Consider the following 15,387-nt stretch of genomic DNA (forward strand, 5'->3'; position numbering starts at 1 on the left):
CACGCGCCGCATCATTTCATTCGCCTTAATAAGGACCACAAGGAGGATCTAAAAGTTTGGAAATTGTTTTGGAAAGTTATAACGGCAGGTCAGTAATCCAGCAGGAGTTCTTGAACAGTTTTGATTGTGAGATATTTACGGATGCGGCTGGAGGTGCTGGTTACGGGGCCTACTGGAAAGGGCGGTGGAGCGTTGGCGAGTGGCCGAAGGTGTGGAATGAGAGGGGTCTTACGAGGAGCTTGGCATTTTTGGAATTGTTTCCTATTGTTGTTGCGGTTACTATTTGGGGGTTTCGCCAACAGGAGAATTCGGTTTTACTGGGATAACAAGGGAGTGGTGTCTGTCATCAACAGTTTGTCAGCCTCGTCTCCGCCTGTGATTAGGTTGCTGAGGGAACTAGTACTTTCTTGTCTTAAGCTGAACGCTTGGATTACAGCGGTACATGTTCCAGGTGTACAAAATTCCATAGCAGATGCCTTGTCTTGTTTCCAGTGGGATCGTTTTCGGATGCTAGCTCCAGAGGCAGAGGACGTGGGACAGGAATGCCCTTCGCGTTTGTGGCAGCTGGTTATGGAAGAGCGGGACGGTTAATACAGGAGTCCATTACAAGGCAGACCTGGGCATCATACGAGGCATCGTGGCGAGTATGGCAAAGTTGGATTATGCAGTGGGGTGTGTTGGAGAGTGATGGAGATAGAGAGATGGCGGCGTTGTTTCTCGTGGGAAGGGCAGTGGAGAGCGGATGGTCGGTTTCAAAAGTTGGGAAGTTTGTTGCAGGTTTAGCGTTTGGTTTTAAATTGCAGGGGATAAAGGATGTTACGAAGTCCTTTTTAGTGAAGCAAGCTCTCAAGGGCTTTAGGACAAGAGGTAAAGAGTTGGATAAATGGAGACCGGTAACCTTTAGTATTTTGGAACGTTTGGGTTTTGTATTGGATAAGATTTGTTGTTCAGTTTTTGAAGCCACACTATTTAGGTTGGCTTTTTCATTGGCGTTTTTTTGGCGCGCTAAGAGTAGGTGAATTGGTGGCACCAAGCAGGAATAAGGTTGGGGGTTTGTTTGGATATGAGTGGTCGAGATGGGGGTATTGAATTTTGGATTAGGTGGGGAAAAGACGGATCAATTGGGCAAAGGTAAACGAGTAATATTGGGTGAGGTTATGGGATCTTTTCTTTGTCCTAGGAGATGTTTATTGGCTTATTGGCGGGTTTGGTCAGGGCGGAAGGGCCCATTATTGTGTCATGAAAATGGAGACTTTTTGTCACGTTTTCAATTCATAGCGGTGTTTAAAAAGGGGATTGCTGAGCTGGGCCTTAGCCCTGAGGTATATGGGTCACATTCATTCAGAATTGGTGTGGCATCAGAAGCGGATGGCTTGGGGTTAGGCAAGGATGTGATAAAACGTATTGGGAGGTGGAGTTCTGATCGTTACCTGTCTTATGTAAGGCATTAGGTATGCGGTCTTAGGTAATTTGCCTTTTGAGATTCAAATACCTTTTGGTTGTCTTGTTGCTGGTGGCGTCCCGTTGTTAGTTTGGATGCTAGGACACTCTTTCGTCCATTGGGAGCGGTGAGGGCGGACGTGAGGCCGGACGGTAGGCAATTGGGTTTTTAGCAGGGAGCAAGCGGTGGTTCGGTGGTTGGGTTTTCGAGGGATGGTTTGGAGAAGGGTGCTGCCAGAATTCCATAAAGCAGCTCGTTTGGATCGGGCGCCGGATATTTTGGTGGTGCATATGGGGGGAAATGATTTGGAGGGCTCGGCCGGTCAGGGAATTGATGAGGGACATTCGAATCGATCTGTTAAGGTTATGGACATCTTTTCCTGAGGTGTTGACAGTGTGGTCTGACATTGTGCCCAGAGAGAAATGGAGGGAGGCCAGATCATTGAAGGGAATTAATAGGGCACGTATAAAGTTGAACAGAGCTATATCAGCTTTTGTTACCAGGAACGCGGGAGTAAGCGAACGGCATCTTGATCTGGAAGCGGGAGTTGGAGATTTTTGGGAAAAGGACGGCGTACATTTGAATGATATTGGCATTGATTTATGGGCATTGGCCATACAGGAGGGGATCGAAAGGGCTTTTGCAGTGTTGGGGCGCTCACGAGCCTGAGGTGGTCAGGGCTGTTCGTTGGTGGCGGGGGGTGGGGTTCTTGGAGTTGGCACAGAAGTGTCGGTGGAAAGAATATTGGATAATCACAGGCAGTGCCTTGCTTAACCGGGGTGATCTGGCATTTGGTTTTGGGCTCTGGACGGGGTTTTACCCTGGGAGCATTTGGTGCCCTTGAGCTGGTGATGGACGGCTGAGGGTAATATGGTGGTTCGAGTTCGGTTTAATTTATGCCAGATCTAATTTTAACTCCAAGAACCCTCCCTTCTTATTTATTTTATAACACTGTTAATATGTTAATGTTGTTTGTTAATAAAATGGCCGCTGTGGCCAAATTTATCCAAAGAAATACAGGTGCGGTGTTTGTATTTGGTGGGGGAAGGTGAGTGCTGGAAGGTGGGGGCATGTTGATCCATGGAACCCGTGTTGGCCGTACACGATCAAGAAGTAAACATGGCGCAAGGGACAATCTAAAAAAAGTTATTGGTTATAGATGGCTTTTTTCCCCCATGTTTTCAAAATTTTTGAGCAGGATCATCTGTTCTGCAAAGCACTAAACGACATAGCATGGGCATAACTATAGCTGTAAATGTCATAATAGAGGCTAAAGGCAAGATCATCGGGGCAGGACCATGAAAATTGGGTCAAATGTAGTTAGATTAAACCTAAATCGAAAAAACAAAGAGAAAAGCGCTCATAGGGCACCACTGTAATGGTACATACAGATGCATCTGTAAAGGGGGTGCGGATGCCCCAATGTCAGTTTTGCTCTCCTGGGTGTGTTGTGTTGAGGACAGAACACCTAGGATTGCCTGTGTGATAGCTTTGCTGGTTCTGATCCGGTGTGGCTCGGCCTCAGTATGGAGATCAGTGTAGAGATCGTAGGAGTTGATGGAAGCCTGTATAGGTTAATAGACAACAGAGCTACCGCTAAAGTACTTCAGTGTAAAGACGTGATGATAAGAGATCGATATTTTGTTAGAATCAACGTGTTGTACTGACCCCGAATTCGAATGAAATATCCATCCTTTATCACCACATCTCTGGTCGGTACGAGGCCGAAACATGTGGATTCTAATAAAATATCCATCACTTATCATCACATCCCTACACTGCAGTACTTTAGTGGTAACTCTGCCTGCTATTAGTCTGTATAGGCTTCCATTAACTCCTACGATCTCTAGACTGAACCCAGAAGAATAGGTGGTGCATTTTGGACTCGTCTTCCTTCTTTAGGACACCTCTTGTTAACAAGTATTTTGCCCCTTAAAAAATTGCACATAACATTAAAGGGGTTGTCAGTTTTAAAATTTGATTGTACCATAAGGCTGAGGTTATGAGCGCCGAAGATGTGACCTCACCACTGCAGCCAATCAACAGACTGAAGCAGAGGTGAAGAAGCAACGATCTTCACACATTATCTTCACTCATTATCTTTACCGCAGTCTAAAATAATAAACAGAGCTGCTAATTACCTTCCCTGAGTCCAGCACTGCGTCTTCTTGTTGATCGGCTGCAGCGGTTATGAGCGCTGTAGACGTGACCTCACCACTGCAGCCAATCAACTGAGTCAAGAGGCAGCGGTGGACCCAGAAATGGTAAGTAAAAGTTCCATTTGTTATTTTCGACCTTTAAAAACCTATGATACAATAACATTTTAGAAAAGACCAATATAATAATGTTTTTTTGCAAAACATAATAAATGTGGCCAGAACTAAGGCAATAAAATGTTATTATATTTGCCCCCTTGATCCTTTAATGATGGATGTCAGCCACTTTGGCGGTATTGTACGTGAACTTCTTTATGCAAGAAGAACCAGACAGACAGCTTCCTTCTCCTGGAAGACGGCTAATGTGCACACCTTTCTCTCAGGGAGTATTGCTTGGTCTATAAAGCTCTCTCCTCGAGGAGATGCTTCACATTATACACTTCCTGTAATAGACAACCAGTATCCTTATCTGCACTGATGAGGAGCAGCAACCCTAAAACAGCCGTTTGCAGATAAAGATCATTTTATTTTTGAGAAGACTGTGGTTTGGCAGAACGTCCTAATGTTTTTGTCAAAGCTTGTTATAGGATTATCATTGACTTATAGGGTGGCTTCCTCCAATAGGTGGCACTAGGGAGCCAACTTCCAGCCCTCTTGGAAGGGATCACATTTGCATATATTTGAGTAGACGCTCAAATGTTCCTAAACGCAGGTCTTAAATTACCCCCAATGGGTCATGAAAACACAAGTAATTCCTAAGGGTCTGATAATATATTATAATAATCCCCTCTTTTATTCTAACAAAGCCCTGAAAACCTGACCTATTGGTGCTATAAAACACAACTGTCTATCCATTAAGTAAAAAATATATTTATTAGTGGTTGCCTTTTGCTAAATTAAATAACAATTGCAAAGTTTCAGTCTGTTATCTTCCTTCCCTCTTACATTTCAGACGCCTTGAAATATACACTGCTAAAAAAAAATAAAGGGAACACTCAAATAAGACATCCTAGATCTGAATGAATGAAATATTCTCATTGAATACTTTGTTCTGTACAAAGTTGAATGTGCTGACAACAAAATCACACAAAAATCATCAATGGAAATCAAATTTATTAACCAATGGAGGCCTGGATTTGGAGTCACCCCCAAAATTAAAGTGGAAAAACACACTACAGCCTGATCCAACTTTGATGTAATGTCCTTAAAACAAGTCAAAATGAGGCTCAGTATTGTGTGTGGCCTCCACGTGCCTGTATGACCTCCCTACAACGCCTGGGCATGCTCCTGATGAGGCTCAGTATTGTGTGTGGCCTCCATGTGCCTGTATGACCTCCCTACAATGCCTGGGAATGCTCCTGATGAGGTTGCGGATGGTCTCCTGTGGGATCTCCTCCCAGACCTGGACTAAAGCACCCGCCAACTCCTGGACAGTCTGTGGTGCAACGTGACATTGGTGGATGGAGTGAGACATGATGTCCCAGATGTGCTCAATCGGATTCAGGTCTGGGGACCGGTCGGGCCAGTCCATAGCTTCAATGCCTTCATCTTGCAGGAACTGCTGACACACTCCAGCCACATGAGGTCTGGCATTGTCCTGCATTAGGAGGAACCCAGGGCCAACCGCACCAGCATATGGTCTCAAAAGGGGTCTGAGGATCTCATCTCGGTACCTAATGGCAGTCAGGCTACCTCTGGCGAGCACATTGAGGGCTGTGTGGCCCTCCAAAGAAATGCCACCCACACCATTACTGACCCACTGCCAAACCGGTCATGCTGAAGGATGTTGCAGGCAGCCCATCGCTCTCCACGGTGTCTTCAGACTCTGTCACGTCTGTCACATGTGCATAGTGTGAACCTGCTTTCATCTGTGAAGAGCACAGGGCACCAGTGGCAACTTTGCCAATCCTGGTGTTCTGTGGCAAATGCCAAGCGTCCTGCACGGTGTTGGGCTGTGAGCACAACCCCCATCTGTGCATGTCGGGCCCTCATGCCACCCTCATGGAGTCGGTTTCTAACCGTTTGTGCAGACACATGCACATTTGTGGCCTGCTGGAGGTCATTTTGCAGGGCTCTGGCAGTGCTCCTCCTGTTCCTCCTTGCACAAAGGCGGAGGTAGCTGTCCTGCTGCTGGGTTGTTGCCCTCCTACGGCCCCCTCCACATCTCCTGGTGTACTGGCCTGTCTCCTGGTAGTGCCTCCAGCCTGACAGACACAGCAATCCTTTTTGCCACAGCTCGCATTGCTGTGCCATCCTGGATGAGCTGCACTACCTGAGCAACTTCTGTGGGTTGTAGAGTCCGTCTCATGCTACCACGAGTGTGAAAGCACAACCAACATTCAAAAGTGACCAAAACATCAGCCAGAAAGCATTGGTACTGAGATGTGGTCTGTGGTCCCCACCTGCAGAACCACTCCTTTATTGAGTGTGTCTTGATAATTGCCAATAATTTCCATCTATTGTCTATTCCATTTGCACAACAGTGTTGCTTCCTAAGTGAACAGTTTGATTTCACAGAAGTTTGATTTACTTGGAGTTATATTCTGTTGTTTAATTGTTCCCTTTATTTTTTTGAGCAGTGTAGTTTGCAGTCTTATCCAATTTTCCTATTTTTCTCTTGTGAGAGTGTCTCTCCCAGTAATGTAGGCTGGATGTGATGTCTGTATGTATAAAAGATGCTGAATATTTCACTAGCTTATCTTTTATCACAGCTTCTATTCTGCAATTAGCTCATCATGTGCTTTTCTCTTTTTCTACAGCCTGTTTTCACTGCCCTCCCTGTGACTGTGCATATCTCCCCTCTGCACACTGTTGGACCTCTGGGAACCACCCCTCACATTTCCTACTGCTATCTCTAACACTGAGAGAAGGGAAGGAGAAGGAGCAGAGAAGCCATCAGAGCCACAAGCAGGAACTCTGATTGATTTTTAACATTTCTGCAAATCACTTAGCTACATAAAAGACTTATTAACACTCCACGGCAGGTAAACAGTAGAAATGTTTCAATGAAGACTTTTTAGAAAGTTGCTTACCATAACTTTGCATCTAAGAAACCAATAATCAAGGGGAAAAAAACTATGCGAAGGTACATAGCATTTAAACCTCAGGTCTTTCTATGCTTAGAAGTCCTGTGGGTGGTTTTACTTAGTGGTAGAAATCTCCCTCTGTATATTCAAAGAGGGAAGGCAGTGAGTCACTGGATAGGACCGCCCACTGGACTCCTAAGCAGAAAGAGGGATTAAAATGAACAAACTATAAGTTATTTCACATTAATCTTTTCCTCCAAACCTATATATCAATATGTTCTGTTCCTCCTGCAACATAGCATGCTGCTTGGATATACGACTACATGTAGTATGTTATAGGTTTCCTATATTAGAAAGGAAGTGACATCCGCTCAGAACACTACGCTCTTGGCACACATGGTTGGCACTTTACTATGAAGTTCTGTGCTACATTATGTAATTTGTTAAAGGGGATCTTTTTGCTAGGTAATCTGAAGGCAGCAGGAGGTAGGGGCTGAGACACTGAATTCAGTGAATGTCACTTATTAGGCTGTTTGATGTTGTTTCAATACAATGAGTATTTTATTAGAAGGAGATTATCACTGCGGGACTAGTCTAGCCACACCTCCAACTCTGATTAGCAGCTTACTGTCAATATACAGTGTACACAGAGAGCTGGGGTGTGGGCATGGTTAGCTTTCTCAGCTCTGCTACATGTGACATCTAAAAACTCTGATTATATCACAAATGCCGCACCAAATAAACTAAGTGATACATCGTTGGAATCAGCGTCTCTTTCTCTACATTATGCAGCTCTCAGATGAGGTAGCAAAAACCCGGTGACAGATTCCCTTTAATTAATTAAATAGTCTTTTAAGTATTTTTTACTATGAATAACCTAAGAAAAACATTTTTTCTTATATTTGTAAAGATGTCAGATTACCCAGTCCTAGCCAGACCGGGAGGGGCAACATGTCCGCGTGCCAGTAATGCTTATAGATGACACCGCCTGATGCAGAAGGAGCTAATCTTCACTCATTATCTTTACCACTGTCACTTCCATCTCTATTCCTGCTTGCCTCTAAAAAGACAGAAGTGGCTTTTGATGTGTCAGCAAGCTATCATACTTGGCAAACATCTCAAGACATTGGGTAAAAAAAAAAAAAAAAAAGAAAGCGGCATGTTCTGGGATTAGAATCTCAGCACACCCTTATTTTGCAGCACGCTCTGTTCCGAGACGCAGAAAACAGCAGAGTTCTCCATATCAGAGGTCTTGAACAAAGTAAAAAGGCCACCACCAGATTAGTGTATTTGATGTATCACTTTGATTCATCTAGTTAATGATCAGAGCAGAACACAGCCCTTGGCGCTGTTTTGTTTCTGCAAGCCTCCCTCCAGCTACGTCCTGCCATTAATTCACTGGCATGTGCCAACTCAGCATATCAAGGTCACTCTTGTCTTTCAAGGGGAACCTTTGGAGACATAATAAAACTGACAGAAAGTTCTTTTTTTTGCATGCTTTATGTTTTCTGAGTTCAACAGTAGCAGTTAATATCTGGAAGCTTATAGACTTTGTGATCCTGATGCTTCAAGTATTTTTTTATTTATTTTTTTTACATTTTTGGAAGATACATTTTTAGAAGATAAAATAGTGACAGATTTATGCAATGGAACTAGGAAATATGTAATCTGCAATAAATTGCAAATACACAATGTCTTTTTCCAAAACAGCACTTTGCTGCCCTTGCAGATTGAGGTTATTAGATTGTTTGCTTGTATTTTTTTTTTATTTGTGCATACATGACCATTACTCCATTTGTACATGTGTGACCACTGATCCATTTGTGCATGTGTGACCACTGATCCATTTGTGCATGCGTGACCAGTGCCACTGCTCCATTTGTGCGTTATGTAAAATGGGAGGCAGGTCAGTGAAGGCACAGTAACCTGTCATAAGAGCATACAGATGAATATGTAAGCAGAGCACCAGATAGAGCGCCCCCCACAGGCCGCTCCGAAGCACAGGCATATCATTATCTCCAAACTGAAAGTAAAGATTACACAAGAACCACAGGACGGATTTCATCAACCAAGGTATCATATTAATCAGTGAAATGTCGCCCACCTGACAGTGTATGTAGGTTGCAGAGCACAATCCTGCTGATAGCTGCGCTTTAAGCTCACATTATTCATTGGTCTCCCACAAAAAAAAAGTCTCTAGTGACAAGTAATTAGCTTCGAAGTTAACTCTTACTGTGTCACAGCCTGGGATCCCCTGAGGATCCTCTTGTGCTCTTGGGAAGGAGGGGGTAATTCACCCATAGCAGAAACCCACACCATTACCAGACTGCATGGGGATTATTTGTAGTCTGTTACCATGGAACCACATAGGCATGGATATAGAGCAATTGGAGATTTTATAGTTTGGTTGTTGAGGTTGACAGGTTCTTCAAACAAAGTACAATGATCTAATGTGAACAGGCAGTGAATAATAGTAGCAATACTAATGGTTTACATATTTATACCATTATACCATATGATGTCTGGCACCAGGACACGCAGTATCCACATACGATTACCAATAATTTGCTTAATTACAGCAAGTGAGATGAAAAAAACCGGCACCAATGTCCACAGGCCTATTTCAGAGGAGCAGTAATCGCCATGCATGTAAAAAATAGGGGTGGCCAGACAAACCTCATCCTACCGTGAAACGGACATCGCTCAGTGAATGGTGCCTGTGTCAACAGACACTCCTACTTTCCGTAACACTTTTTTTTTTTTTTTTAACAAATCATATAAATAAATTTCACTTCCAGGGTGAAGGCAAATTATTTTTTTCATCTGCTGCATAAGTCACAATATTGGGTTAGCAGCCGTACCCCACCGCATTGCCAAATATCATGATATTACCTTTTCTGCTGTGTATGTATGCAAGTATGTGATTTGCATACTGGCGGTCACATGACTACTAGCCTCTCATCTACTACTCTCAGTAGAACAATGAGAAAAGCCAGAGAAGTTACTAGTCAGTATGTGACCGTTAGTATGCAGATTACATATTTACTGTCATGTGATCGCATGATCCGGGTAGAAATAGAGAGGAATCCTGACAGTGGGCATATAGGATTTGGCAATCTCCAATCACATAGACTAACTAAAGGAATTTATGTTGAGTTTGGAAGCCCCTTTAATAGAGTGGTGGCTGCACATGCTCAGTAGTGCTTTATTCACACGGAGTCAGACGCTTGTAAGCAAATGTACAAATGTTCTTTATTCGACAATCTCTTCTAAGCAGGTTCTAATAAATTATTTTTTTCCTTTTAACAAAGTCCCTTCAAATTCCATACAGTGCCTTGAAAAAGTATTCATACCCCGTGAACTTTTCCACATGTTTTCTCATTACACCCACAAGCTTAAATAGATTTAATTGGGATCTTATGTGATATACCAACACAAAGTAGCAAGTATTTGTAAAGTGTAAAGGGAATGATACATGGTTTTCTAAGTATTTTAAAAATATATATCTGAAAATTGTGGTGTGCATTTGTATTGCTCCCCCTGTAATCTGATACCCCTAAATAAAGTCCTGAGTGACCAATTCCTCCAGAAGTCACATAATTGGTAAATTGAGCCTACCTATGTTTAATTTATTCTCAGTATAACTGCAGCTGTTCTGTGAAGGCCTCAGAGGGTTGTTTGAGAACATTAGGGATCAAACAGCATCATGAAAATCAAGGAACACACTAGATATGACAGGGATAAAGTTGTGGAGAAGAGTAAAGTCGAGGAACACAACAGACAGGTCAGGGATAAAGTTGTGGAGAAGAGTAAAGTCAAGGAACACAACAAACAGGTCAGGGATAAAGTTGTGGAGAAGAGTAAAGCCAAGGAACACACCAGACAGGTGAGTAATTAAGTTGCGGACAAGAGTAAAGCAGGGTTAGGGCTATAAAAATATAGCCCAAGCTCTGAACATCTCTCAGAGCACTGATCAATCCCTCATCAAAAATGAAAGGAGTACAACTGCAAACCTACCAAGACATGGCCGTCCACTTAAACTGACATCCCAAGCAAGGAGAGCACTAATTGGAGAAGCAGCCAAGAGGTCCATGGTCACTCTGGAGGAGCAGCAGAGATCCACATCTCAGGGGGGAGAATATGTCCACAGGACAAATATTAAATACACTTAAGTTTGTGGGTGTAATGTGAAAAAAATGTGGAAAAGTTCACCGTGTATGGTTATAAATACTTATTCAGGCACTGTATACTACAAAACCTGAAACAAAAACATCATCTAAAATTCCACATTTATCATAAAGGATGAACATTTTATATGTATTAATTAACATTACAAATATGTTGCGTCCAGAAGCAGCAGATCTGAGTGTAAGGCCATGGCCCCATATCAGTATTTGGTCAGTATTCGGTCAGTATTTTTTCTCAGGAGTGGAAGCCAAAGCCAGGAGTGGGTGATAAATGCAGAATTGGTGACTTGTTTCTATTATACCTTTTCTCTGATTGTTCCTCACCTGGTTTTGTCTCCCACTCCTGAGAAAAAATACTGACTGAATACTGACCAAATACTGATAGTAGGGCCATGGCCTTAGATGCAGCAGAGCTGAGTTTTTGCAAATGTAACACTGGTTATTTTGCAATCAACTTGTGATACAATATTATGTTTTTCTTTTTCTTTTTTACATTGCTTGTATAAAAAGTATGAAATGCTGCACATACAGAATACCTCTTTCGCTATATGCATTGTAAATAATGCACGAAACTGAAATGTTTCTAAAATCGGAGATAACAGGATTAATTTTAGTCAAAACAACAAAAAAAAAACCATGAGTGGGAACTTATCCTTAGAAATCCAGTTGAGCTGAGTATGTCACTTGGCACTTGTTACCATGTACTATTTTTTTTTTTACATAGGACTGCGAATCTTCTATTAACTTACAAAGTAAGTGTGATCAGACAGGTCCAAAGAGTAACGTGACAAATTCCTCTCTGCTACATCTATAAGACACTGCTATTTTGGATACAGAATACACATTTTTACCTTCGGCTTTTGCGTTTTCTCTTTCTCCGAGACATTTGAGGGTTTTCTTTTTAGCATTGTGCGAGGTAGCAGCTTCACAGACAGCGGTGAGTGTGAGATTGAGCTTCTGTCCGTTACCTCAGGCTTCCTGAAGTCAGAGGATGTGACACCGCCGCGGCCGCGCTGCACAAGCTGCTGTTTTGCAACGTCTCCTCTTCCTGTCGCCCTGATGAGCCGTTCATGAAAGTTATCACATTTCAGTGGAATTATCAAGAGTCTTGCCACGAGCTACGATTCTGATGGGCGGTGAGGGCGGTTTAATGTCAATCCCCCTCCCCATATCATAGCACAGTATGCTATGGGGGAGGGGGAGTTATTATGAGATAGGCATCAGAATTACAGTGGAAAAATAGTGGCAAATTTGGGTGCAAATTTTCTTCTTTTTTTTCCATTTCCAGCTGCTCTTGCATATTTTTTAAAAAATTAATACAAGTAGACAGTAGTACATAGGAAGTATGGGGCATCCTGCTACCCAAAAAATGTACACTAATTTACTCCAGAAATTGTCATAAACTACAGTGAAAGTCGGCCCATAACTGATTAATAAAATTTTGTTTTGCATTTCTTTGGGGTAAGATATAAAGATGATATCTCATAGAAATGGTGTAAGACCCAAAACTATTAGACATAAAAAATAATCTTTACTGTAAATGATGAAAAAATACATATATAAAAAAAGGACACTGCAAATAAGTGGGAAAAGAAAGAGAGACAGTCCGATCCCAGTATACACTAGTCAATATAAATCTATGAATGTATATGTACATAGCAAGAAAACAAAAAACCTGACCAGCACCTCCATATAGTGTGAACAGATGCAATGACTGCATAGCATACAATAAGAAAGCACAGCAGCACACTGTAAGGGCCAAGACATGTGCAGAGTCAGAAAATGAGGCAGTCAAAACCTCCATGGTAAACTTCAAGAAAACAAAAAACCTGACCAGCACCTCTATATAGTGTGAACAGGTGCACACTGCAATTTCTGACTCTGCACTCCACCCATCAGCCCAAGGGTTTTAATTAGTGTTGGTTTCTACCTGCCCACTTAAATTTGTAGCCCAAGAGAGGCATGTTTAGGAGGAGAGATACCCATCATGCGGAGGCCTCCTTGCCGTGGTTGATGGGCATACATGAATTGGCCAATTTATGCGCTAAGAGCCTTCATTTTTTGTAAGTACATTTTATTTAGCAATGATGCGGTTTAGCTCTTATGTTCTCAGTGTTTGCATATGTCTTACAGTGTACTGCTGTGCTTTCTTATTGTATATGTACATAGTCAAATGTGGCACCCCTGAGGGTTCGGTCGCCACAAGGGGGGGTTCTGCTGCCTCTCAGCAGGTGTAGTGTCTCCTCACCCAGGTAAGGAAGGTGGACTGGTCAGGACCCTGAATCTACATTCAACACTACACACTCCTGACCTATGGGAGGCAAGTATGCACCATAGTGCTGCCTCAGCAGGATCACAAGTGATGGGAACCAAAAGATAGGGGAATCATGTAGTGGGTGAAGGGTAGAACACAGTTTCAGTTTACACACATAATTTCATATATAATAGCCAGCCATCTTAAGCACAAGGTTCTTTGATTGTGGTCTTTGCAGCTGACAGTGGCCTTGTGTAGGAGCCTGCAGTGTGCTGAAGATGCACGGTCCTCGTGCTCTGACCTTGACACGAGGAGCGGGTATGAGTTAACAGTGTCTATACCCCGGTCAAGTTCCCTTGCTGAAGAAGGTCGTGAGCTATAGTGAAATAGCTCCACGAGCAAAAGGATCCCAGGGAGCACGGACGGAGCGTCGTGCGCCACCTGTACTCTCCATTCTGGCCTGGCCAGAGGGACTCCTGCTGCAAGAGGGGTACTGGCCCCCGATATCTGACTTTGTTACTTCACGTCTCTGTCAGAGAAGCCCGGTAGGCTACAGTGGGTCCCGTCGGGTGACGGGCGGAACGGAATTGCCGCCTTACCCTATATCTGTGCATAGTCCAGAGGGAGACCCAGCCTTTGCACGCACAGGGACAGGAGAGGTTCAAAGGGGACTGTTAGGAACACTCGGAGGGTCCTGATCGAGGTACCTGAATAACTTGGGTGCGCTGAGCCCTCATCCCTGGTGGCCGCAGTGATCCGTGAGGAGCAGGGAGAAGCCTTGCCGCTGCTTAAAAGAACTGTGAGTAAAAGACCTGGAAGACTATCCCTATGGCCTCTGGTTCCTTCATTTCTGCACTGCACCACACAGCACCTGAGTGACCCAGGACTACTCTCCCCATCCTCCTGTCACATCTGCCCTGAGGCCCTTCTCCGCCTGTGGGGAGTTATAACATCGCCTGCTGCCACTACATCCAGCCTCAGAGGACTGCTAGCAGTGCTGGTGGCGCATCACCAGACACCGCAGATGGCGTAGTCGATAAATACCACTCAACCCTGATAGCCCATTACTTTTAATGTGAGGGCCCTGGGCATGGAACGGGTCCAGGCCACGACTGCCTCCCCAACATCTGACCCGGCTCCGAGTACCCCATTTCCCAGGGAGGGCTGTGAGCGTCACACAAACACAAGCACAACATTTTTGTCAATATAAAGTATATGTAGGCCAAGTAGTACTAAGAACAAATAACTGGAAAATGCCTATACCAGAGAGAGAATGAATAATAATATAATAATAATAATCTTTATTTATATAGCACCAACATATTCCGCATATTCTGCAGCGCTTTACAATTCAGAGGTTCATATACAACAGTCATAAGTAACATAGCTAAAAATAATCTAATAACTAAAGCAAAAATAATGACGACCCTGCTCATAAGAGCTTACAATCTACAATGAGGTGGGGGTGACACAAAATACAGGGGCTTATTTACAATGATGGCTCACCCATCATGAGGGGTTGAGGGATAGATAAAGGCTCCAAGAGGTCATCACCGGCCAGTATCTATAGTGCTTTTGGGTGCGATGGAGTTTGGTGGAGACTTATGTTTGGAGAAACAATGAATGGGCTGTAACAATATATGTCAGGCAAAATGTATTTTTGTCCTAGTTTTAAAAATGTTCAAAGGACAGCCAGAGATGTCTTAAATCTCCGCCCTCTATTCACTTGGAAGGACCTCCATAGAACTCTACTCTTGCTTCCCCCAAACAAGGAATTTTTATAGCCGCCATAAACCTCAACCAAAAGCAAGCATACTGGTCTACACTGGATTTCCCCTCCAAAGTCCTATTGTGTAACTGAACAAACTTTTAATGTTGAGTTTAATAACGCACATGACTGTCACAAACACATGGACCACATTTTTGGGATGCTCACCTTTTTCCAGTTATGATGCTGTATCTTTCATAACTGGGAAACCACCAGAACCCTAGGAAATGGGTTCTGAGCTTCTGAACGTCATAGAAATATCATATTTGATATCAATCTTCGTGAATATTGGTGACGGCAAACATCCATCTTGGATGTGGCCCCCCCCATACCAAGATATGGAAGATGAAGGATTTTTATGTCTTGTGCAGCTGGGTGGGTTCACAAAACCGAGCCCCCGTGTGAGGTAAACAACATGGGTGTGTCCTAGTGTTTTGCCTCCTTACTAAAAACCAGAACGTCCATGTTGGCTTATTCCAACCCAGGGACGTCAGACGCAAGCACTCCTCGCTGCATGGAGGAATCACACCTAATTTCCGGGGAGCCGCCCCCTCC

General features: G+C 43.4%; 1 protein-coding gene across 3 annotated transcripts in view; it reads right to left on the reverse strand.

Annotated features, from left to right (window-relative positions):
- Window positions 1-15,387, reverse strand: part of SAMSN1 (SAM domain, SH3 domain and nuclear localization signals 1) — a 97,855-nt gene that overhangs the window by 33,329 nt on the left and 49,139 nt on the right. Inside the window, exon 1 of one of the 3 annotated variants that reach the window (XM_073668244.1) lies at window positions 11,662-11,938. The exons of the other annotated variants lie outside the window; for them this stretch is intronic. Within the exon in view, the coding sequence (XP_073524345.1) occupies window positions 11,662-11,718 (57 nt within the window). The 5' untranslated portion in view covers window positions 11,719-11,938. Of the gene's footprint in view, window positions 1-11,661; window positions 11,939-15,387 lie in introns of those variants that run through there. 3 annotated transcript variants of the gene reach the window in all.

Source organism: Phyllobates terribilis, unplaced genomic scaffold (genome assembly GCF_046119375.1).
Source record: "Phyllobates terribilis strain yellow unplaced genomic scaffold, ASM4611937v1 Scaffold_2__4_contigs__length_985480577, whole genome shotgun sequence".
NCBI lineage: Eukaryota > Metazoa > Chordata > Amphibia > Anura > Dendrobatidae > Phyllobates > Phyllobates terribilis.